General features: G+C 39.4%; 1 protein-coding gene across 2 annotated transcripts in view; it reads left to right on the forward strand.

Moving 5' to 3' along the window:
- Positions 1–26832, forward strand: part of TOM1L1 (target of myb1 like 1 membrane trafficking protein) — a 48163-nt gene that overhangs the window by 7678 nt on the left and 13653 nt on the right. The window contains exons 3-4 of one of the 2 annotated variants that reach the window (XM_060763993.2): positions 5426–5504; positions 24390–24539. In XM_060763993.2, coding sequence (XP_060619976.2) covers positions 5426–5504; positions 24390–24539 — 229 coding nt within the window. The remainder of the gene's footprint in view (positions 1–5425; positions 5505–24389; positions 24540–26832) is intronic. The other variant, XM_060763994.2, reaches the window with a different exon arrangement.

Below are 26832 nucleotides of genomic sequence, written 5' to 3' on the forward strand. Positions count from 1 at the left end.
GGTTGAGAACCACTTGTCTAAAGGATATAATTGCAAAACCCACATTATAAATTGGATGACCAGTGTTTTACGCCTGTGTTTTAAAGAGTTGCTCGCAATCCTGGTGCATTCTCTTTTATCACACACAAGCCAAAAGCACGTATTTTTTTTTGTATTGTGATGAAGATTTACAATTATATATGTCTGACTATTTCAAAACAGTCTTGTGTCACCTCAAAGGTGTAAGATCAGAAAATATTTTTTGGCACAGTTAGGACTGGTCCATTGAATCAGTTGCTGACAATCAAATTAATTGTTATATAAATCCCCTTGATTAGTTCTTAAGGGTAGCAACAAAAAATGTAGGATGAGCATCTGTGGATTAAAGCCCACTTCATCAGAAGTATGAAGTTTTATCTCATATGTTTGGTACATATATTTGATTACAGTGCATTGCCAAGGTGTTAATTTGGAGTAACGGTTTCTTCCCACACTACAAGTGATAATTGGCTTATCCAATGCCAGGGTGTTTCTGTTATCAGCAATAGTTTGATTAATGGTCAGTGTCAATGGTGTAATTGCCACTTTCAGTACTGTCTACATTTCATTTCACGCTAGCATCATTTTCTCCTACCTCCAAACAGGTATATTGCAGATGTATATACCTAAAACTCACACTCCACGTATTTGTATGTTACTTTTCATGGAAGGTTACTCTTTAAGGAGCCATTGGACTCCCTTTTAGCTTCAACATACATGACTAACTCTTTGGAAGCTTTAAAAGGGAAGATGAGAAGCAATCCTAAAAGTATATGTTTCATAATTTCCAACTGCAAACAGTGTTATGAACTTGGTAGGTTTCTGGCATTTTTATTGGCATAACCAGTAGCAATTTCTTTAATAATAGGTTTATTTAAGCAGCCTATAAGAGAAGTAAAACAGTGATGGAAACTGATATTAAGTGTAAACTTAAACCCACTGGTCAGGACAAATGGTCTGTTGAAATTAATGGGAATTCTACATTTACATGGGATTCATGGTATAAACAAACCTGGAAAACCTGGAAAGAGATGGCATTTTCTATATAGAAGCCTAGACGAAGGATGGCAGGAAAGAAAGGGAGTTTCTTAATTTCTTTTTTGGAGATGATATTTATTAATAACATATCTCAGCCTTCCTTTAAAGAGCTCAGGACAGCACATTACTCCTTGCAATAATCCTATGAAGGATTGTGAACTAAGTCAGCATGAGAGAAAGAGACTAGGTATTTGAATCCAAGCTGTTCTTAGACTTCACTGTCTATATTGACAGTATCTTTCTGATGTAAAGTACACAGGCAGTTCCTGGGTTACGAACAAGATAGGTTCTGTGGGTTTGTTCTTAAGTTGTACTTTGCTGTAACTGCAGCAATATATATGTATGTGTGTATTGTTGAAAGATTTCATGGCTGGAATCACTGAGTCGTTGTATGTTTTTCAGGCTATGTGGCCATGTTCTAGAAGCATTCTCTCCTGATGTTTCACCTGCATCTATGACCTCACAACTTCTGGGGATGCTTGCCATAGATGCAGGCGAAACGTCAGGAGAGAATGCTTCTAGAACATGGCCATATAGCCCAAGAAACCTACAACAATCCAATATATTATTTTGTTTTGGATAGCATAGGGAACAGCCTGCAATGTTTCTTCTGCTCTCTGCGCTCATGTTCAGAAGATTTCCCCTCTCATTCTATCCTGGTGAGAATTGGATTTTGAAAAAAATGGCTTGTTGTGGAAACAAGAATTGATGACAGTTTCAGTGGAGACACCTTTTTTCCATGATAACTCTTATAGGAGTGAATTTCTCTTCCTCGCACTTCTTTTTATCCCATCCATGTTTATAACTAGGGGTCAGTTGTAAGTCGGATGTTTGTAACTCAGGGACTGCATGTATAGGGTCTATAGCAAAAATGTCCTACTTCAAATGAGTCATTAGTAAACAAGAATGATGCTGGTTCAGTATCTGATCACAAATGCATCCTGAGATAATTGGAGAACTGCATTGAGAAATAGAGAACTGAAATTAGTACAGGTTTACATGGAGTTTAAGAATATTCCAGTTATAGTATTCATGATGGTAGGTAAAGCAGAAGCAGTCTCCTGCCCTCCTTTTCTCTGCTGGATCACTTCTAGATTCCAATGATCAGGCATTTCGGGTTACATCCAGAACATTCCTAAGCACTCTATCTAAATGGTACATTATCTTACCTGCATACCACTTCTTTGTAGGAATGCTTATACAGTTGGAGCTCTGTATGGATATATTCCACCATCCACAGATTGAAAATATGTATGAAAATTAAAAAATCCAAAAAGCAAACCTTGATTTTGCTGTTTTATATAAAGGGCACTATTTGAGTATGTGATTGCATTTAATAAGGACTCGAGCATCCATAGATTCTGGTATCCACAGGACCAAACCATTGCAAATACCAAGGGCCTACTGCATTCCAGAAAACTCACCATAAGTGCATGTGTGACTCCTTTTACACATATGTACACAGTAGGAGGTAACTTCATATTATGTTATGTTCATATTATGGCAGAATTTATGTGTTCATGTCATGTGGTTCCAATCTCACCCCCAAGTGAGATACAGGATTGTAGGTTAAGGAAACAAAACAATAAGTTTTACTTGTGCCTTGATTTGCAAAGACAAAATTTAGGACATCCTGACATTGTGTGCCCGTTTGCTGAAAGTAAATCCCACTCTGTTTAACAGAGCCTGGTCTAAAGGAAGTGTGCATAAGACTGCAACATTTTATTTAGTGCATGTACACTCTGCCCTTTGTTGGAAAACCTTACAAAAGTCCTGCAAGTCTCAACAGAATGCCTGTAAGAAGATAGGTCCATTTGGCCTATGACAGCTAGTGGGAATTGCCAATGTTGCTGGCCATCCATCCCTTTCCTAGTTGAAACTATGCCCCTGTTGCTAGGCTCCTCTACAGTTTTTCTGAAACGAAAGTGATAGCCACTTAGCCAGTGGAGCCATGCCAAGCACTCTGCTGTTTTCTCAGTAAGTGATAAAATGCCTCTCTGCTGGAACAACTAAATTACATAGCCGAAGGCTGGTAACTTTGCAGTGAAATGGTTGTGATCTTGTGTGTTGCTTGATCCCTAACATTTAATTTAGATGGGCAACAAAGATATACCCCATTAAGCAAAAGAGTCATTGGCACCAGCTGACTCACATTACATTGTAAACCAAAAGGGCTCCGCTTCTCTTTTTTTTTAAACCAAGTCCTTGTTTGGAAGGAGTCCTTATTTGACAGTTTTTTTTTCTTTTGTATATCTTGATTCATGAAAATGAGATTGTTTCATGTGTCAGTCTCCCTGCACAAGTCGCTGCCACTATTACTTTCCTCACTTCCATCCATCCAAAGTCACTCATCCTTGTACAGTCCCAGGAATGTTTACATTCTTCACATTGCAGCTCAATTGAACCTTTGTTTTATGACTGATATGTAGACTGATCACATTCATGCCCCACTCTATAGGTATCACAGGCTCACAGAAATCCTAAAGTTTGGGAGAGTCCACCAAGTCTATCTAGTCCACTCTCTACCATGAAGAAATGCTCAGCTAAGGCACTCCTGAAAGATGTGCACCCAACTTCAGTTTAAAGATCTCAAAAGTGTTCACAAACGTCCACAGCAATCTGCTCTATTTGAGTAGTTCTTTCTCCAATCTAGTAGAAGAGTTCTTATAATTAAAAAGGTTTTTCCTAATTTTTGGTGCCTTTTCAATGCAAGACAGATGCTATTTTCAAATTTACCATCTGCAATATATGAGACAAAGAGAAAAAAAACAATGTGAAAGCCAAAGGAGAGCAAGATAACTCTGGTATAAATAACATAAGGATGGTGGAGTGGCTGAGGTTCCTTGGGGAGTCCTCCTTTTCTTCCCCTTTCCTTCTTCAGCTTCTGAAGAATACTTTCAAATATTATATCTCTTGAGTACCACATGCTGTTCCCCAGCTTGTGGGTTTCCTGGAAGCCCATGAATAGTTGCTATTAGGGAGAAGCAAGAGTGCTGGACTAACAATTGGGAATGCAAACCACAATCTAGCTGTTTGACTTAATACTTATAATAGTTTCTTTTTTTTAAAAAAAGAATTTAAAACATGGTCATTCTTAATGCTAATATGTGCACTCCACTGTACCATTCTCAAAACGAGGAACTATGTTTTCCCCTTGCTTCTGCCACACCTTATATATGAATATATAAATAAATGAAACGTAGGTATGCAAGGCCATCCACCCTCCCACCCCCATATTGCACCCTTCTAAGAGGCGGAGTACAGTTGTTTATCATCTACCATGCAGAAAGATTACATAGATTGTTTTGAAGCATCCTGTAATTAGATTGGAAGAAATCCAGACTGTTGTTCTGCTAACACCCCTAACCTTGCATAATTTGCCACACCATTTTCGGTAGGGTAATGTGATGTTATTAGCATTTGGCCCCAGTGAATGAGAGAAACAATTTGGGCTCTTCTTTTAAATCAACTTAATCTGATCCAAGCATGAAGACAGAGATTGATTGATGGGCCATGTCATGGGGTATTTAAATATGAAGTATTGTTATTGTTGAATTTCCTTACAAAGGGAGGGCATTGCATGAAGTAGAGAGCAAAAGAAAGGAAGGCTGTGGAGGAAATTCTGTTGAGTGTGAAAGTTCTCATTCTGCTATACAGATTTATTTACAACCAGTCATCAGTCACAAGCAACAATAATGTATTTAGTCTGTGATGGCTCATGTTCTTCCCAGTTCCAGTGTTCAGTCACAGAAGCCCGGATTTTGTGCAATACAGGTTAACTGACAGGGATATTCAGATAAGAAAAGGCTAAATTATTGAAGATTGCAGGGATAGAAGAGTAATTAAGAGTAGAGTAATTAAGAGCTCTCCTCAATATTTGTCTGAACACACCCTTTTCTTTCCTTGCCTTTCATGCCTGTAGGGTGGGATACAGGATCTGTGGCTCTTTGGATGTTGCAGGATTGTAGTGCTGTCGGATCTGGTGGAAGACCAAATCCAACATCTAGAGGACCATAAACTCTCCCTCCTAGTTTGGTGGAGTAACACACCACATAAGGGGCACTACTTAGATGAAAGTGAAAGCTGCCTACTATTCCTGGTTTGTGGGTGACACTGTCCACCAGCTGTGCACATCTCTGGCATAGACCCTATGAAACTCTCTGCACATGACCTAACCATCATCAAAGCAACCATTGCGTGACCAGCACAGCAGAATGCACTAGCCTTCATCTATATTTGATTTTCCAACCTGAGACTATTTTTTCGAGCATGAAATAAGCACAGAATCTACTCCTGTATCCCTGGGTAACAGGCCAAATGCTTGTTCACTCAATAATACATTCTCTGGTTATGTTTATCACAACGACAGGCCTAAAGATGCCATCAGAGCTTTAAGGAAAAAGCTGTCCAAAAACTGCAATCACGTCGAGATCCGTCTTACCCTGTCTGTAAGTACAATATTCTTGTTCTTATAATGAGACTCTGTAGTGCTGGTGCGTAGGACTTGCCTTCCTTGCTCTAGGCAGGTCTCATATGAGCAGAAATATCTGTGGCATTTTTCTGACATGACGGAGATGACTTCTATGGGGCAGAGACTGCCTTTTCTGAGACATACCTAGTGAAATTCCATCTGGATCCTGACTACTCTGAAAGACAGATGAGGGCTGTTTTTTCCTAGTGGGAATGGCCCAAGTGTTACCCATTGATTTCTGCTTTCTACCTGTCAGGACAAGCAGGAAATGCTGAGTCCAAAAAGTAAGGACATAAGGAATTTCCACTACACAGCCATACAAAATGTCAGAATGAACCTCCTTTTTGTAAATGCTTTTTCTGCCCAACCTGCCCCCACAATTTCTGGTTCATCTACTGTCTTGCTGGAAAGTTTTTTAGCTACCTTGATACTGGAAGGATGGTGAAAAGATGGGAAAGATACAGACTTTCAATGTGGATTTGTGGCAGTGTAGCTGCAGTAAACAATGAAGTCGCAAAGCTCAAGGTTGTCCTTGAATACATTTTGGACAATCTTCAAGTGATCTTTAAAGTAAAGGTAAAGGTTTCCCCTTGACATTAAGTCTAGTTGTGTCCAACTCTGGGGGGTGGTGCTCATTTCCATTTCTAAGGTGAAGGGCTGGCATTGTCCGTAGACACCTCCGAGGTCATGTGGCTGGCATGACTGCATGGAGCGCCACTACCTTCCTGCCGCAGCAGTATGTATTGATCTACTCATATTTGCATGTTTTTGAACTTCTAGGTTGGCAGAAGCTGGGGCTAACAGTGGGAGCTCACCCCACTCTCCAGATTTGAACTGCTGACCTTTCGGTCAGCAAGTTCAGCAGCTCAGTGGTTTAACCCACTGCACCACCAGGGGCTCCCAAGAGATCTTTTAAAAGGTCAAAATGTTTTGTTTCCTTATTCCAGGCTTTCCTGATTTGGTTGTTTCATGTGCGCATTGGTTGTTTCATGCGCTGAAACTTTTTGAATTGCTCTTCTTTTTTGTGGTATAGGAACCACAAAAAAGGAACTGCGTTGGATAATACAGAGCGTTGGATGAGCGAAGGTTGGATAAGCAAGACTCTACTGTATTTTGTTAATTATGACAGACATGTTGTACAGTACTGTTGTGAGACAAAACAGTTCAACTGCTTTCGATTTTTCAGTTGGATACTGTTGGAAACTACTGAACCTTTGTCATTAATTCTAAGAAATGAGTGACTCATTACTGCAAACTGGGTGTGGCAGTTTGAAGTCTTAGATGGATATTCAGAATCAATACTTTTGAAATTACACATTGGTTGTAGAAGGAGGAGTGTCTTCTGAATAACATGAAAAATGCTCATTTGCCATTACTGTGGCATTGACATGGCCTATAATATGGCATTTGGCATCCTTCTTAGAAAATTTCCTCTCCTTCCCCCTTTCCAAGTTAAGCACGGAGGGTTAAAAACTAGCTAGGAAGAAAAATAGTGATATCATATTTAAGGCATTGTTGCTTTACCACAGACATTTTCTTGCTTAATGCTCCACAGACTTCCGCAATAGCAGTTCATGCCAAGATGTGGTATTAACTCTAGTACTATTCTTATAAAAAGATTCAGTTGGGAAAAATATACTTCAGTGTGCACATACACATTGACAATGTGTATGTGTAGGATATTGCTTTAAAATCTGGATTGTACAGTGGAGAAAAAGTATTAATTAAATCATTTCTATCTTATCTTTCCTATCATGGCAAGGAGTGACTTGCTAGAAAAGACACATAATGCTTGGTAAAGTGAAAGGCTGCAGAAAAAGAAAAGGACCACATTACAGGTAGATGGATTTAAACAGGGAAGTCACAAAGTGGGGTTTCAAGACTGAGCAGGATAGATGATAACAACAGGGTGACTTGCAGATCTCTTATTTGTGTAATTGACACAAGATGACTTGACAGCAAGCAACAGCACATCCTGTCTCTTAACTAAAGTCAAAGAGTCGAAATTAGAATTTATAGATACAGTAGTAATTTTGGGGCCTGGACTTTCTCAGCCAGTGTATCTAGGACTTCTAGTCTCCCGAGTGCTGGAAAAATGGGGAAAACAGGATGCAGTATTGTATTGGGAAACATTACATTCATATCTTACTAGTTCAAGAAAGCATGAGCATACTATATTTGATTTTCATCAACCAGTATTAACATGCTGGGTACAGGCTTCACATTTATGTGGATCTCTTTGTTTGCCTAGATGCTCAAGTGAAACTTTAAAAAGAAATAAATAAAAGACGTTTCCAAAACAAGTTCATTATATTCTTCTAGCTGTAATCATATCTGTAGTTCCAGGTTGAAGAAAAACAAGTTAGGGCAGGGATGTAATTAGATTGGGATTAAACCAAGGCTTCATAAATGTGACCACGCAGAATATTGTTTGCTATTGTGTTTTCGCCCATACTGGAGAACTCAAGAGCAGGGATCATTTTACCTTTTTTGAAAAAGCAGAAAGAAAATGTTTGGTAAAGTATCATGCTCATCCCAGACCTGCTCCCAAAAACTAAGGGACTTTCCAGATAAAACTTTTGGAGCGCAGGGGAAGCAACCCACAGAAAGCAATACTGGGCAAGCCTGCGGAAGATTGGGCAAAGGATTTCAAACATAGAGCCCTCTGTTAACTAGTATAACAAGACTATGGATAGGACAGCTGTGTGGAACAAGTGGTGTGGAGAAATGCCTAGAGAATAATTATTTGCTTTTCAAATTTAAGAATTAAAATTGTTTCTTGAAGCTGATGGTTTTTAAGATATGCTGAAGGGGGAATGTCATTACAAAATGGGTCATTAACTCGTGCCATCTAGCGTGATGATCAGGAAGTCGCGATACTTAGCACACAGTTTTTAAAGGATTAGTGAAATATTTTGGATTGTAAGACTATTGATAGATGTAAGAGGATGGTGGCAATTTGCAAGCCACCTGCATGGGGACAAATTACAGAAGATGACTTTTGCTATCAGTGTTGATCATGAACTCTTGGACTTAAAAAGAGAATGCTTGGTTTAGATGGACCTTTGTCCTCCTAACCCAGTATGTCTCAAGCTATCCAATGCGCAGGACTGGTAGTGGTTTCCCCCGGTATATCACAATCTGTACCCATTGGCTATAGTTGTTTCATTCTTTTCTTGAATTTTGACAGGAACCAGCAAGCAATGGCACAACTTGCAGCCCCCCAGTTGCCTTGGTCTCCATCTTCCAGAATTCCTGGCCATTGAACAAGCTAGCTAGGGCTTCTGAGAGGTGGTGGCCAAAACAACTGTATGGGCACAGGTTGTGCAGGCCTGACTTAGAGACTGTTGCCAGTCCACAGACCGTGACTTCTGCGTGCGTATCAGTACTTGCCTATTATGCCAATGCTATTAACATATGCCTGTGCTATCAAATTTAGGTTGCAATGTTGAGTGCATTATGGGCAGGGACATTGAATTGAACAAAACTGGTTTTCCAGATGTTTGGAGAGTGCAACTTCAAACAACTGTCTGCATTAGCTGTATTATCAAGGACCAATAGAAGTTAAAGTCTACTAACATCCCAGCCTTGATTTAAATGTATGTGACTCCATTCGTTTTTGTTTTGTTTATCAGTGGCATATCAATAGATAATGGCAAAGCTGACTTGACAATTATTTAATTGGATACAGTCACCCCACTGATCATCATCTTATTCATCTGTATGGAATTTGTGCTATTTGTTTTTCAGTAGCATTATTACGCTATGCTAGGAAGTAATTAAGGTGAACAGGTGACTGGCAACGTTCTGTTGTGAGTTCACCTACACAAATGTGAAATATCCAAGGTTTTGATGCTGTTTAAGATTTGGATCAATTTTTCAGAAGTAGTTGTTATTATTTTGTGCCTTTAAGTCTTTTCTGACTTACAGCAACTCTAAGATAAACTTATCATGGGGTTTCTATATTAGTGAGCATTTTTGTCCCCTTCTGTGAACTATAGGCACTCTATGTGTGTGTGTGTGTGTAATCAGACATGGGCAGATACACTCTCAGTCTGTTGAAGAGACAAATACCTCATCTGTGACTTGACAAGCATGAAGGTTGGTTATGGACCACTGAGATTTTATTTTTATCTGATGATAAAAATATGGCCAATTTCTGTTCAATGATTTTTGTTCATTGGTTGCTGATGTCTCTCTAGATTGTGGGGATGCTCCAAGTCCATGGACTTTGTCATCAGGGCAGTCAAAGTTGTCACAAACAGTGGTGGTCATTGGGTTACGTCTGCAATTTGTCATTGGACGGCAGCCCTCACTATTCCCAACCATTAACCATAATCTAGTGTTCTGGAGTCCAATAATATCCAAAGCATTCAAGGTTTGTTCTGTTTAATTGAATTATTAATAATTCTGTCTATCCTGAAAGGCTTACAGATAAAAATGCTATCTATTTCTCTATTAAAGAGGCAAGATCAGGAAGGCTAATTCTATTCCAAATGCTAGAATTCATGTTGTTACTCTCACATCCATGGAGTATCTTCGAGTTGACATATAGACAGGATATGCCTGTTAGCTCTCTGGGATTGTAGAAGATTACGTTGTGTATTCTCTATTTGAGTTGCCTCTTCAAATCATCCAGCTGTTCATATGTTGTTGGATTGCAACTCTTGAGTATTCTTTACCATTGGCTATGCTAAATATGGCTGATGGGAATTGCAATTCAGCAACATCTGGAGGTCTGCATGCTTTCTTTGTGAAATTTCAGACAGTGCTGGTCTTAGTTGATTTCATGATACATTCATGAACTTGTTCATCATGTATTCTGTGTTACTTCCAATAGCTTGTTGGGTAAGATCATTATTGGCAGCGGTGAACAGATTTGTATTGGTCTTCAGGCATCTCTGAGATTGCTGTTCCATTACTCCCTGCTTTAGGGATCCAACAAAAATTTCCCTGAACACATCAAGCACACTTCTTCTATGTCCCACCCTCTTGTTCTTAGTAACTCACAATTCCATATTTTTCAAAAGCTCTTAGTTAATATACATGTTTGCATAGCAGAAACCGGTTCCTTCTTCCGCCTGGCACAGTGCCTCTATTCCTAGTTGGCTTTTGCTCTGTTTACCTTTCCTGTGTGCTTCTGTTAATCAGAGGGCCTCTGATAGTTGGCCTCGGTGACTTCAGGTGTTTATATCGAAGAACTGATAATGTCCATGAAACTACGGATTCTCCATTGTGTGATGTTTAGGAAAGGATAGGCACCATATATATATATTCCTATTATAGGAATCGTGGGGTTTGATAACAGAACACACATACTGGAAATGAATGGCTTCTGTTAGATAATGGCAGAGAATAAAAACATCTTGCCTAAAACAACTAGAAAATTTCCTTCTTTTGCCCCACTTGTCTCTGAAGGGTAAAGAGGCAAAACCAAGATACCGGGATATGATTTTGTATTTACCCTGTCTGGAATTGAGGAAAATAGTACACCTAGGTGAATGAGTCAAGAGGATACACTATGGGAAGCCCAAAAAGAAGATATAAAGTTACTGAAGGCTAGTGAGAAACAAACGAAAAGAGAGAAGTCATTACTTGTTGATTTCAGGTTGCCAAAAGAGTGTTCCAGACTGACCTAGATAACAAGCCTTCCAACTGTCCTGATTTGGCAAAGATAGTCCCAATTAATCCTGTATAGTCTCACTTTTCACCTACTTTTTAAATAGCTGCCAGTTTTATTCTTCTCTTTCCTTCCCTTTTTGTCCTCGGATTACTGCAGTTGCTGAAAACTAAATTCAAACTGCAAAAGTAGTAATTGTGCAGTAATTTAAAAGGAAACATGTACATTGGGCCCTCAGCATTCGCTGGGTTTGCTTCCAGGCTCCTGTGGATATAAAAATCCATGTGTCTTCAGTGGTGTATATCCATGGATTATAGAAAATGGAAAACAACTCACACATGTGCTATAAACAACTTAGACATGAGCATGAGGATCCATCAAATGGTGGAAGGCTACATCAGGGAATACCCACACATCAGTACATGATGAAATTCATGATTTGCTTTTTGGATTTCACCTCCCCCCCCCCCCGTGTATATTTGAGCCCCAATTTGTTGAATCCATGAATATAAAGCCATGGACATGGGAGGGGGGGATTGTATTAGATATTGTATAACCTCAAATAAGTAGTCAAAAACATTTAACAATGTTGAGGATGTCAAGGTAAGGAGAGTGCCTTCTTCCAAATATGTTGGACTTGTAAGAAGGTAGATTTTTTTCTTGTCAGATTATGTCAGATTATTTTTTTAATTGTAAAGGTTGCTGAGTTAGCCCAAGTTGCCAGACGAATGTGGGTTTTAAGGGACAAGCCAATTGAAGGTTTTTTTTGAAAGACTTGAAACCATTTAAGGGGTTTTGGGCATTTTTTAAAAAACTAACAATGCAGTAATCTTTGGCTATGTTTACTAGCAATCCCGGTATGATTATTTAGTTGAATCTTTAGTGATGGAATACTCCGTGCCACTCTTCAGTACTGTTTGGATGTGCAGAGGGAGTCAGAACCTGCTTGTGTTTCAATCAGTTCGTGTTTGATATTTTATTTAATTAGTGTTCAGCATTTTAGTTTAGTATTTCAGTACTGTATTGTTGTAGTTTTAGTTTTAGTAATACAATCAGCCCACTTCATCCACGGCTTGAAAATATCCCAGAAAGGAAGGAAGGAAGGAAGATTTAATTCCAAATATTTTTGCCATTTTATACTAAGCCACTATGACATTTAACCATGCACAGATTTGGTATCCATTGGATTCGTGGAACCAAACCCCATCAAATACCAAATATATGTTGTTTTCTGTCTTTTTATTTTCATTTCTCTCCCCCCCCCCCCCCCCATGCACACACATTTTCTCTTTTTCTGAATTACTTCTATAGTGAGTTAAGATCATCTGTATTTTAAATGAAGGTGATCTTTTACTTCCCTGTCTTGTTTACAACTTTCTAGAAGCAACTCACTTGCTAGTGTTGTGCAGGAAAACAAGATACTGGATTTTAGACCCTGGGCTTGATCTGGCCTCTTGATTTCTGCATCTTTCAGATCCCATCAGCCTACACAAGGAAATCTATTTATCAGGAATACAGGGGAAAGTATTTCCAAATAGGAGGATACCAGGTAGAGGAAAACTGTTCTGAAGCAACAGACATCTTATATGTCATATAAAGTTCCATGTGATCACGGAGTCTTGTGTGTATATAATTATTTCTTAATTACAACAAGCAAAAATACCTGTTTTGGGAGCTTTGGCAAACTCAGTCCCCTTGTATTCATTTAGTTTATTTATCCTTTGGTACATAGGAGCCTGGCTTTATGCATACAGGTTTATAGCATTTCCTCCTAAGCTGGCTTTGTTTATGGAGTCAGCACTTGACCCTGTCCCGTCTTTCTTTTAACAGTTCAGTATAGGTGACACATTTATAACACTTCATACCATGGAAAATATTTCATATAAAGTAAGAAGAAATATGTCATTTTAGGCAGGCAGCCAAGCTGGTTGCTTGGTAGTTAACCTCTTTTAGTATACTAGACTCTGGGTGTGTCAAACCTGTTTTCATGGTAGGTTTCTGGGTAAATAAAACCAATTGAAAAACTTAGGTGCTCTGGGTCTTCACAAAGGATATCTGTGGGAGTTGAGTGTCTGCCCACACAAATCACAGATCAAGATCTCAGTACTGGAAGAATTATTACTTTCCCATGAAAGATTGTACAGTCTTCATAATTAGTGGGTAGACTAAGCAGAATTACCAGGAATCCTGTTTGGGAACAGAGAAGGGGTTACAAATGAGTGCTTTGTAAAAGCAGCATATTCATCCCACTCTAGGTTGCTGCAGGTAAGGGAGGGAGCAAAATATCCATCAATTAGACCTGCTTACCCACTTTAATAAGTTATATTTGACAGAATACAGGTGTGCTATATTTATTTTTTAGACTTTTTTGTGTCAGGAGCGACAGCAAGTCACTTCTGGTGTGAGAGAATTGGGCATCTGCAAGGAAGTTGCCCAGGGGATGCCCGGATGGTTGATCTTCTACCATCCTGTGGGAGGCTTCTCTCATGTCCCCACATGGGAAGCTGGTGCTGATAGACGGGAGCTCACTCCACCCCCTGGATTTGAACCGCTACTTTTTGGTCAGCAGTCCCGCCGGCACAAGGGTTTAACTCAGGCATCGACAAACTTTTTTGCCTTGAGGCCACATTCTGGGACTGGCCAAGAGGGCTGGGCTGGGAGGGAGAACGGCTGTTTGCACACTAGATAGGTGGGCCCATGAAGGTTAGAGCCCAGGAGAGGGCAGGGACAGGAGGGGGTAGGGGCAGGGTCTGAGTCATCCTCAGGTTGTCCTCCCAGCATAAGAACAGGGCTGCTTGCCCCATCTTTATACTGGGAGGAAGGTGGGACACACGGCAACTGCTGTGATCCTCATACGCCGATCCTCTGACTTTCTTCTTGGCATTATGCCAGTAAGAGGGCAAGACAGGTGGTGGCTGAGAGTGCTCTGGAGGGTTCTCAGGCACCACATGCCTTCCTTGAACTGTCCTCCCAGTATAAGGATGGAACCGCTTGCACTGTCCTTATGCCGGGAGGAGGGCAAGATACACAGTGGCTGAGAGCACTCCAGAGGACTCTCCACTGCTGCGTGCCTTCCCCCCCCCCCCCCATCTTTTTTGCATAAGGATGCAGTACGGCATCTTGTCCTTATGCCAAGAGGACAGGGAAAATGAGGAGGGCCTGAGGTATGCGCCCAGAGCCCACATCTGCACTCTGGGCCTTAGTTTGCCTATGTCTGGTTTAACCCATTGTGCCACTGGGGACTCCTATTTTTAAGACTGACTTTGATGGGATGGAAGTTGCTGAGCTTTTTTAACTTAACCCAGTTCTTCAAATCAGTGGTGCATGTATTACATGCATACATGTACACAAGTGTGAATGGAAAATGAGTGTATTAAGCTAAGACAGAATTCAAGACTTCTTGACATCAGTTCACATAAGATCATGTCAGTGTAACAGACGATGAGAGAATTTCAGTTCAACAAGATTTGGAGGACTGTCTATTTCTCATCCCTGGTTTACTGGAACATTCAAAGATATAATGACCCCACTGTTGTCCAGCTGTCGTTTACCACTTCATGAACTCTACATATTGATTGAGTTTCTAGTTACCTCTGTTTTGATGCATAATGACTTTTATACTTAAATTCAATATGAAGCGTGACAACTACATCAGTTGAAAACTACCTATGGCCATTTATGGAGTAATGACGAGATGTAAACCTATTTCAGTGTACAGTGTTCCCTCGCTACTTCGCAGTTCACTTTTAGCGCACTCGCTGTTTTGCGGGTTTTTGAACATATTAATAAAAAATATAAAATATTTAAATCCAGTGGAGGTCAGGGTCCCCAGAAGTGTGGGGGCCTGAGGTGCGGCGGGGAAGGCCTGCCTCCCTGGACTGCTGCTGCCTACGTGGCTCCGGAGGCTCTGCTGGGGTCTGCGGAGGCCAGGGAGGCAGGCGGGCACCCTTGAGATGGGCTGGGAGGTGGGTAAGGAAGCGCGGGTAAGAAAATAATATATAAAATATATAAAATAATGTATAAATGTTAAAATTAACATAGCGCCCCTACTTCACGGATTTTAACTTATTGCGGGTGGTCCTGGAACGGAACCCCCACAATAAGTGAAGGAACACTGTATGAGTTCAGGAGAGGAAAAGGCTTAATAGGGACAGGCCTGGTGTCTCTTATGCAATGCCACATACTCTGCTCAAGAATTTGGTGCCAGTTTTACTTGTGGCATTTTACATCAAGAGATTTGTAGAATCGCTTATTCTGCTTTCTAAGCAAGAGATAGCATTGAAAGTTAGATGATGTGAGTTTCTCTTGTTTCCTGCAACACCTTGCATATTTATAATATCAGGTTGTCACCTAAAAATTAATAGGTTTTTACTGCTATAACGGAAGGCTAAAATTTATTGGGACACATATAAGAAAAGTGCAATATATGGTCTGCTTGGGTAATGGTTACCCTTGAGCCCATCTACACAGGCAAAATGAGTCAGCTTGGTGGTGAATGGCCTCCATGGCCTCCACATGACACACAGGATACAGTTACCTGCATTTTGATCTGATGTAAATGCTTGGGCTGCTTTCTATTTGGCAACAACTCCAGAAGTTCAGTCAGTGATTCTTACTTCCCTGAGCTTGAGCAGCCTGCGAAAAAGGAATGACACTTTTCACCGCCATTCTAGCCATTGCAGCTACTACTGAAATTGATGGTGGTTGTTGCTCAAGACTTGTTCAGATGCTAGTGGAGCAATGAAGTGATTAGACAAGGGAAGGAGGAAAAAAGAGAGTGATTTCTCCTCCTCCTACCCCCCCCCCTCCCCAATAACTTTGTTGCTCTGACTAGCATCACTGCAGATGCTGAATGACAATAACCACTAGTTCCTTGCCTGATGGACACTATGACCAGATCAACAGGGGGAACATAAGAGTGACGGTTTGGGAGTGCTGAACCAATCTTGGCATCAGTGGCTTATATGGATGCCATCCAACTGCTGGGCCAGATCAAGATTGTGCAGTATGGACACCAGGTAGGCCCTGAATCGAGTTAGTAACTAGTCATGTGGACTTCCGCAATTTTGGTGGAGTACCCCATTCCAGGTCAAAGTCACTGTTTCTGGTATGTGTTTCTGGCCCCTTAATTAAAAGTGACTAATTCAGCTTGGTAAGTCACACAGTCTTATACGATGAATGTTACCACTTCATCCATGAGTATGTAATTGGCATCATGCTATAGTTCTCTTGATGAGCTCTCTTGTGAATATCTTTGGCCTGCTGCATTTGCTGAGAAATACATGAAATACTTATTGAAAGATGCTCCAGCACAATACTGGGCCAATGGAATAGGTTGTCCCAGGTAGTTGAGAAGCCACATCATCTTCAGTGGAAGCTGTAAACTGTTGCTTGGTTCAAAACCTACTAAAGCTGACTAACTCTAATGAATCCTGTTTCCCCCTAAGCTGTTATTTGGTAACCACGAGATTGTTGTGAGCTGTTATTTGGTAACATGGGAGGTTGCTTCCAGCTTTTACGAGTCTCAATAGTGCTACCTTAATTGCTTGATCTTTTACATTTTGACCTGCGGGCAGAATGCTCTTTGGTTAGTGTTAGCCCGTCTTCCCAAGATTTCGTAAAATGGGATGTGCATTTATAGGCACAGCTTACTTCCCAATTACAAGAGAATCTCCACTGACTGCTCTTATCCTGGAACTTTTACTTGCCTAGGGCATTGAAGGCATAGCAGGTTTTCCCCCTAATTGCAAAACGTGCTGTTGAGCATTACTTATGGCACTAAAGGAAATGGAAGCATATGTATTTTTAAAGACCACACTCCCATGAGCAAGCGCTGTAACTGCAGGCAGGCAGGCAGGATTTTCTTGTTGCTGGCAATGGGGCCACTTTTTGGTTACACACAGGGGGAAAAATAGCACTTATGGCACCTGTATATGCCAGCTGTGCATGTATGTGCACATAGCAGTCCTTGGTAAAATATTGCATTTTCATGTATTTAACAATTACTGTAACACTTGTCTGTCTTATAAGGGCCCCGATAGCAATTCACAATATGAACTAAACGCTTTAAATTGATCCACCACTTTATTGGGGGTTGGCGGCACAGACCTTTGCAGGAAAGAGAACATATTAATCAAACTGAAAAATAATGAAATCTGCAAAAATTAAACCTACAAATAAGGCAGGCTAACTGTACAATATTTTGTCAATTTACTCCTTAGTTTTATTTTTTGCTTGCTAGCGCACACTTAGTGAAGAAATGGAAGATAGAAAATTTGTTGTTGTTGCTGTCATAAAAAAAATTCATACTTAAAACCAAAACCAGCCAAAAACAAGACAAATCAACATTGAAAGGGATAAAATCAGTTAATATTCTCTTTTATCCTGTATGATTTATGACATAAAAATGTCACTGCCATTATCTTTGCGATCACAATAACCCATCTTGAAATGGTCAGCTCTTAAATGAGTTCTGAGAATGGCAGGAAAATCAGCTGTTCACAGTGGTAGTGAATTTGTTTCAAGAAAATAGCCTTTGAGATTAAGCTTTGTGAGATTACCTATCTATCCTTGATTACAAAAAAGTGAGCCCTCTTTGCTCAACACTGGGGTCATGAAAGAAACGGGCAACAGTAAAACGTTTCTGAACACCACCTAGATATTTACACAAATCTGTTAGCAACAATGTGAAGCATTTGCACTCATCTGTACTCCACAAAAAGGGAAATTAACCTTTTTAGCAAGCCTTGCAAATGCTGATTTATTATCAGTAAATGTTTTATTTGTATACCTATTTTATATACCAGTATACCTGGTGTCATGTAAACATTTCTCATGTGGAAAGGGTTCATGAGTGAAAAATGTTGCCACAAGAATGTGAATGTATATTATTGTTGTTTTAAACTGTTTATTTTATGTTTTATACTTATTATCAGTGTATATAGATTGTTGTTTACATGATTTTAATATGTTACTAGCTGTCCCCTACCACGCGTTGCTGTGGCCCAGTCTGTGTATATGTGTTTTATGTGTGTGTATATGTGTATATATGTGGTTTTCCGCATGCATTGTAATATATATTTTTTGGCTTTTGAAATCTCTTCTGCTGTGTTTTCCAGTGTTTTTATGAGTGATGGTCACTCATTGGTCTGATATGTATATTGTGTCCAAATTTGGTGTCAATTTCTCCAGTGGTTTTTTTGAGTTATGTTACTCCCATAAACGAACATTACATTTTTATTTATATAGATAAACTGCTTTGGGTCCCATGAGAGAGAAAAGCGGGATATAAATAAAAGATTTATTATTATTATTATTATTATTATTATTATTATTATTAGGAAATCCTGCCATGGATAACATGATACCATATGTGGTGACACCAGTTGGCGATTTCTAGGTAAACTGACACCCCCCTATATTGAAATGGTGTTGGTAGTTAAAATATCCTATTATTAAACAGAAAGTTAAATAGATAATAGTATAAAACATTAGCATTAAAACATTAGCATCTAATCAGTGCTCGAAATCCAAGAACCAGGGATACTAAAATGTGTATGACCAGGCTATTGAAAAGGGCTGGGCATGGGAAAGTACAAACAGCAAACTATAGAGCCGGGGAATTGGGTGGGGTAAAGTCAGCAGAGTCCTATCTGGCTAACTAGGGACTGAGCATTTATAAATGGGACTTCCATTGAGTTCATTCACAAATTCCTTTAAATATGCACACTGCTGAATTTAAATGCTTCTGCTAGCAGGTCTACCACTTTAAAATTAGTGGAAAGGTTGCACTGCCATAATTGAGTGTACGTTCTTGCCCATCAGCTGCAGCAATTCTTGTTCGACCCATTTTCTTTAGGGGAAGCACACCAACGTGTGATGTGAACTCAATTCCTTCATGTGGTCTGCAGAAAATGTTTTACTTACACATAGCCTCTTTGAAGATATTCTGTGCAGGCAACTGGGTTAGCTGATTAACATGACTTTCATGCATGTTGGTTTTATAAAAGCACTATTCAAGAGAAAGCTTCTTGGCAGCTGTGGCATGCTTGGCTTCTCTATGGCAGGCCAGATCATCCCCCTCAACTCCCCCCCTCCCCCCAATTCTTGCTTTTCAGAGTGGTCTTGCATCCCGAGAAATTGGTGTATTTTCCCCATGTCATTATAGCATATTTATTTTCTTGAGATCCTTAATATACTTTGGGGGGGTGCACACAATAGTTTTGAAGGTTCAAAGGGACTGCACATTGTGTTGCTGCACACTGAAGCTTAAGTGATGAATGCATTCATAGTTCTTTTTTAGCTCATTCTTCCTCTATAGTAAAATCACTTGAATTATTTATTGGCACCACCGTGAAGATCATTTCCTGCACGTTTAGAGAAGGTCAGATTGAACTTAGCTTTACAAGATTGACCCAATCGAAGAATCGGGATGGAAACTAGCAACATTATTCCGTTTTGAAACCTCATTGAGATACAACACCAAACTATAGTTTAATGATACATGTTTGACCTGCCTTTTCCAAAAATCCAGAATGCTCCAAGATCCAAAACTGACCACATGGGTAGTTCAGTAACAGTAACACGTGGGTAGCTGAGATAGTGACACTTTTGCTTTCTGATGGTTCAATGTATACAAACTTACCATATATACTTGCGTACAAGCCAACCCAAATATAAGCTGAGGCACCTAATTTTACCACAAAAAACTGAGAAAACGTAATGACTCAAGTATACGCCTAGGGTGGGAAATGCAGCAGCTGCTGGTAAATTTCAAAATAAAAATAGATACCAATAAAATTACATAAATTGAGGCATACAGCGCGCCTTCCTCTCCTCCTCTCGGCACAGAGCTCCAGCTGTGTTGCTGTGCTGAAAGGGTAGGCAGCACGCAGCTGGTAGAAGCCCTGCAAAGGGCTTCTTTCAGCCCCATGCCTTCCCATCAGGACCCTCACGTGAGTGTAGGCTAAGGGGGCCTTTTTCAGCATACAAAATGTGCTGAAAAACTAGACTTAAACTTGAGTATATACAGAAGTTTCATGAACAAAATTACCATATTTCTTTGATTCTGAAACATCATCATTTGTAAGACACATATTAATTTCAGTATCACCAACAGAAAACACTTTGCTAGCTATGTATGTGCGTATGTATATATAAGCACTGTGATTATAAGATGCACCCTGTTTGCAGAGATGTTTATATGGGGAGTAATGGGCATGCCAGAATAAAAGAAATGCAGTATTAAAAATGTTGTGTCTAAAATGTCACCCCAATCTCTTAAAGGTGCCATTTTACAACACAGCAGGCAACAACCAAGAGTTTCTTGATCTCAAGAGAGAATAATTTGTTTTGGAAAATAAGTTAAAAGAAAAACAGAAAACATGGTCTCACGGGTGCCAAAAAGAAGGAATACCCAATTGTGCAGTTACATTTAGTTTTATAGGTAGAATAGTGCAAAGATGCCTTTTGAGGCATTAAGTCAGTGTTCACCATAATTGGTTAGAAAGCCCTAAGATGATTTTACATCACATCTCACATCTTATTGTTTTACATCTTTTGTGTGCCCAGTTTCAATTAAAACAGACACTTCTTTCATTAACTCATCTCATAGCTTGTTATCTACAAGGTCGCAGTTGACACAAGAGGTATGGGGAGAAAATTGGCAGTTCCTGGCCTTGGAATCACTTTGGCTCAGCAGAACAGGCCACTATTTGCTTTTACATACATATGTCTATATCAATGGTTCCCAACCTTTTTTTGAACAGGGACCACTTTGACCAGGGACCATTCTCCAACATTAGTACAAAAAGGGTTACAAATCAGTTTTGATCAATTTTAGATTCAGTTTGGTTATTTGGGATGCTGATTCAGAAAATTGCATTGGACAGACCACATCAGCTCTAGTTTCTGATACAGAACATATGTCACCCAGGAGGCGCCATCTCCTCGCCCACAGAAAACCATATTTAATAATCTAGAGCTGTTGAGGTCTATCCAGTGCAATTTTCTGAATCAGCACCCCAAATAACCCCAGGACCAGGCCTAAAAACAAAGACACTAAGAAAAAAATGTTTTTGGTTGGGCTGTGTTATTATCCGTGGATTTCGTTTAAAAAAAAAAGAAAGGGAGGGGGCTGAGATTGAAAAAAATCCAAAAAGCAGAGCGCAAGACTCGACTCAACTGTCCATAACAATATTATTATTATTATTATTATTATTATTATTATTACTACTACTACTACTACTACTATTACTACTACTGCTTTGGGGGACTAAACAGGTTCTTACAAAGGGCTGCTTCCCCATTACAACTCTTGTGGTTGGCAATGGGAGCTAATAATAATAATAACAACAACAACAACAACAACAATAACTTTGGGGGACTAAACAGGGTCTTACAAAGGGCTACTTTCCCATTACAACGCTTATGTTTGGCAATGGGAGCTAATAATAAGAACAACAATAACAACTACTTTGGGAGACTGCTTTCCCATTACAACTGATGTGTGACAATGGGAGCTAACAACAACAACAACAAAAGTTACTTTGGGGGATTAAACAGGGTCTTACAAAGGGCTGCTTTCTTATTATAACTCTTGTGTTTAGCAGTGAAAGCTAATTATTATTATTACTTTGGGGGACTCCTCTCTTGCACGCCACTGGATGAGTCTTCTCAGCCCTGATCTGGGAAGCCTCCCAAGGCTGAGAAAGCACTGATGAGTCCTTCCTTCTCTCCCTCTCCTCTCTCTCATTCATGCTGCTGTGCGAGTCTTCTCCACCCTGGCCTGGGAAGCCTCCCAAGGCCAAGAAAGCACTGGCAAAGGCAACACACTGGCATTTTCACAGGTTGGGAACCACTGGTTTACACACACACACATGCTCTTGTGTGCTCTCAGTGTTCTCACCTCACAGGGACTATCGTTTTCTTTCTTGCTTCCTATTTACATATTGCTACAGGTTTTCAACAGCATGCCAATCGCGTGACAAAGGCAAGAATTGCATGAAGAACTACAATATGGCAAGCATTGTAACAGGCAGCAGCATACATGTAAATAGGATCAAAATCACAAATAATTGCTTTACCCAAGAAAGATCCAGAAATCATGAAATAAACCAAGAGATGTCAATACCAATGTCCTGAGAAATGTGGGTTACTAGAACATGTATGGTCTGGATCTTGGTTTCAATCATCCTTGAGTTATCCATCAGATTAAAACACCTTTGTTGTTTTGAACATAATTGAATTTCATGTTTTGACATGGTCCCTGTCTTCGGAGTAGCTCAGTTATCTGTACGCAAATATTTCAAAATCCAAAATAAATAAATGAAACTGAAACCCCAAACACTTCTGATCATATTCATTTTGAAAAAGAGATACTCAAATTGTATATGAATAGGCCTTGTGCTTTTGCGCTCCCTTTCCTTCCTAAGCACAGCTTCTAGGAGGAGATAAAAAAACATTTGCTTGTATTGTAAACTAGCTATAATTGATTGTTGTGTGTAAAACTCTACAAACTCTCGTTAGTCTTAACAATTGTAATGGGAAGCAAGCAACTTCAAATTATAGTTTATGACCCTGTCTTTTTTTTAAAAAAAAAAATCACATTACATTAACCAATTTCAGTTTAAACATAATGGGATCTGCAGTTAATTGAAAATAGAAGTGCAGTTTGCAGTCTTCTCCCCAGGCTTGTGCATTTAATGATGTCGGCAATATAGTTTATATACCTATATTTACTCAAATCTAATGCTCACCTTTTTTGTCTAAATTACCTTCCCAAAATTAGGGTGTGCATTAGATTTGCATAATATAGTAATCTTAGTTCTGAGCCAAAGCAAAAGGGAAAGCTGCTTTTAGTCTACTTTGGGAGATATTCTTGTTATTATTATTTTCTTCAGGAGCACCTGGACCGCCTACTTGAAAGATGTCATCTCTAATTTAATGGCCACGGCTTAATGCTATGCAACCCTGGAATTTGTAGTTTCATATGCCACCAACATTATTCAGCAGAGAAAGGTCAAGATCTTGTAAAAATAAATTATTTCATATGATTAAGCCAGGGCAGTTAAAGCACATTCATTCTATAGCATGTATGTACCCTCAAGTTTTCTTTTCCATAGCTGGAAGCTTTGGTGTTCTAACACTTCTGTTCTTAAAGGAGGAATAGCAAGCATGGAACCACTGTAATGTGTACCTTTTTTTGGCCCAATTACAAAGAGTGCACTTTTTGCCATTGTGCATTAAATTCACCAGCAAATACTTTTTTTTGGTTTCAGAGTTTTGAAAATTGAGGTGCTCATTAGATTAGATGGCACATTAGATTTGAGTAAATACGGGTATTATACAGCATATGCTTGATATATTCTGTTGTAATGTTGTAATTCAAAGATATCAATGTAACACTCCAAGAAAAAAAATGTTAGGATAATAAAAAAGATTATCTTCTTGAAGAAGACTCTAATTTGTTACAAAACACTGTTGGAGGTAGGAAAGGTGCCACTGCTGAAAGAACAGATTTCAAATTATATGATTTGAATCTTAAAATACCGCATTAATAAAACATTGTATTATTTTCTCTCCACAATCTTGAATAATTGCAACTTGTTGAACCTTCAGAAATGAATTAAATATATTGTACTGATCCATTTTAAGGGATTTCGCTTTGCTCTTCCATTTGGATTCACAATCCACAGCAAAGCTCAGCTACAGTGTGGTTATACAATACTATAAGAATTTGCTGAATGCAAATACATGTAGTAGAAAGATTCCTCCTCAACTATTCCTATGGCTTCCAGCTTCAGGCCAAAGCTTGTAGAGATTATGTATTGGATTGAAATCACTACAATTACCTAACCACCATGGTCATTTCTAAAGTTGGCTAGAGGATCCTGGCAGTTGTAGCATAAAATAGTGATGTTCTCCAAGCGATGATTCAGAGCAGAACCCGAAGTGAGCTGAAGTATTTGTGGGCTCTGGTTGACTACTGTGGGAAGTGGCATGCTGGACCAGATCACCTTTTAGACTTATTCGGTACGTAAAGGGCCACTGGCAATGGAACCAGAAGGATTTTGCATGTCAACTGGGACTGGGGTACCAGGTCATAAGGAGCCTCAAGAAAAGAAACACAAAAAGGATAAGGTGAAGAGTGAAATTCCATGGGATTTGTGTGATGGATCCTTGGATTGCTGACATAAAATGTCCTTCATGACAACTAACCCTAAATGTATTGTCTCCCTACAGCTCCTTGAGATGTGCATGCAGAACTGTGGTTCAAGCTTCCAGTCTCTGGTTGTGAGAAGGGAATTTTGCAGAGACAGACTAGTGAAGCTGCTGAATCCAAGATATAACCTGCCGGTTGATCTGCAAGAGAAGATATTGACCTTTATCATGGTAAGCTTCTCCTCCTTTTTCCCTGCTCCTGCATCTTTTGCATAAAGCACTAGCAGTCTATTTAAGTAATTCATAACTGTCCCATAACAAATGGAAAGAGTTTGCCATGCTTTGTTCTTTTCCTCAACCGACAAAAGGTTTTTGTGTTATAGTTCAATCTTTCTGGACAATCCAGGCTTTTATTTATACACTGTTGGTTATTCTGGGATCATAAAATGTATGAACTTTTTTCCACTTCTGGCTTGTTTGGCTTCAAACATGACTACTGGGTATTTAGGTAGCCACATGGGGATTTGCAGTTTAGGGATAAGTGTTTAGAATGCTAAAGCAGGGGGCTCCTCAGTTGCCATCCCCATGATCCTGTAGGATATTTCCATGTAAGTTAAAGTGGAACCATTGTGAAGTGTGAAAGGATTTCTTATGGATGATAATCACAGTTCTTTGAACACACACATGCGCGCACACACACAGATCTGTGAATAATTAAAATAGCATTGAAGTATTTGGGAATTCTTTGTTTTGCTGGAACATCATCCCTTGTACTTATACCTTTGACACCTTTGATACCTTTGACAGTTTAACCTGAGTTCATCTAAATATGGGTGGCTAAAGTACAGTAGATTCTTGCTTATCCAACCTTTGCTCATCCAACATTCTGTATTATCCAGTTCAGTCTGCCTCCCATCCAGAATAATGTCCAGGGTGGGAGAAAGAAAGAACCCTTGTCTGTTTTGGTGCTATATTTGTAAATACAGTAATTACTACATAATGTTACTGTGTATTGAACTGCTTTTTCTGTCAATTTGTTGTAAAACATGATGTTTAGGTGCTTAATTTGTCAAATCATAATGTAATTTGACATTTAATAGGCTTTTCCTTAATCCCTCCTTATTATCCAACATTTTCACTTATCCAACGTTCTGCTGGCCCGTTTATGTGGGATAAGCAAGACTCTACTGTACTTGGGATTGGGGGAGAGTTAAAAAGATATCAATTCACTGGGCCTAGACAGCCTCTTTTGTGAATGGAATGTTGTTCTAAAAAGTTCTTAATAGTATTCATAATTGGATAATCCATTCCTTAATGGAATATCGAATATTGCTTTAATTTTTCACTTTTCACAAATCTTTGAACTGTCAGTGGCTCATCCCCAGAATTTTAAAAGTGTGAACCAATTTTATAATAATATTGGGTAGGAGTGGTAGTGGTGGTGAAATTTCATTGCGTTTCCCACAATAACAAACACCAATTTTAAAATGAAACTTAGAATATGTTGTGCACATATGTAAATATGAAGTAGGCTTATCTCCCAGTGTAAGTATAAATGCATCCCAAATAAATGACCAACCAATCTGTGATAATACTAGCCTCTGTGTCAATATCTTGATTAAATTGGTCTGTAGCAACATCCTTGTTTTTAATCCTCTGTGAGTCTAGGCTGATTCATACAAGTGGTTTTGAGATTGCATACTGAAATGGTCTTGTACAAGTTCATGTATGTGATAAGATCAATATTTAATTTGTCGTACAGCATATTATATAACATACTTTCTACCATATTGAGAAAGACAAACCATGGCACATAGAAAGGCTTGCACAAGGTTATCTCATATATATATAGAATAAAAATTGATTTTGCAAGAATAGAAGAGTCCTTCTGGCTGAGATAAAGGCTCTGTTCTAAACAGTAGCCAGATAAAGTTATTTACTTTTATATTTTGCTTTTTTCATGAATTTTGTTTTTATTATTTTATTTTACATACAATTTGAAATCTATAGATAAGTAAACCGTATTGTAACAATAAAGATAAAGGTAAAGGTAGTCCCCTGACATTAAGTCTAGTCATGTCTGACTCTGGGGTGTGGTGCTCATGTCCATTTCTAAGCCGAAGAGCCAGCGTTGTCTGTAGACACCTCCAAGGTCATGTGGCCGGCATGACTGCTTGGAGCCCCCTTACCTTCCCGCCGGAGCGGTACCTATTGATCTACTCTCATTTGCATGTTTTCGAACTGCTAGGTTGGCAGAAGCTAGGGCTGACAGCGGAAGCTCACGCCGCTCCCCGGAATCGAACCTGCGACCTTTCGATCAACAAGCTCAGCAGCTCAGTGCTTTAACCCACTGCGCCACCGGGGGCTCCATTGTAACAATAACATGTTGTATATATGTTCTTGCATGTCTTTTTATCTGAAATTTGTTCGTATTTTTGTAAACTGCTTTGGAGCCCAGTTGAGAGAAAAGGCAAGATGCGAATGACTTATGGATTAAAAACATATTTGAAAAATACGGTTGAAA

The sequence above is a fragment of the Anolis sagrei genome, chromosome 2 (assembly GCF_037176765.1).
Source record: "Anolis sagrei isolate rAnoSag1 chromosome 2, rAnoSag1.mat, whole genome shotgun sequence".
NCBI lineage: Eukaryota > Metazoa > Chordata > Lepidosauria > Squamata > Dactyloidae > Anolis > Anolis sagrei.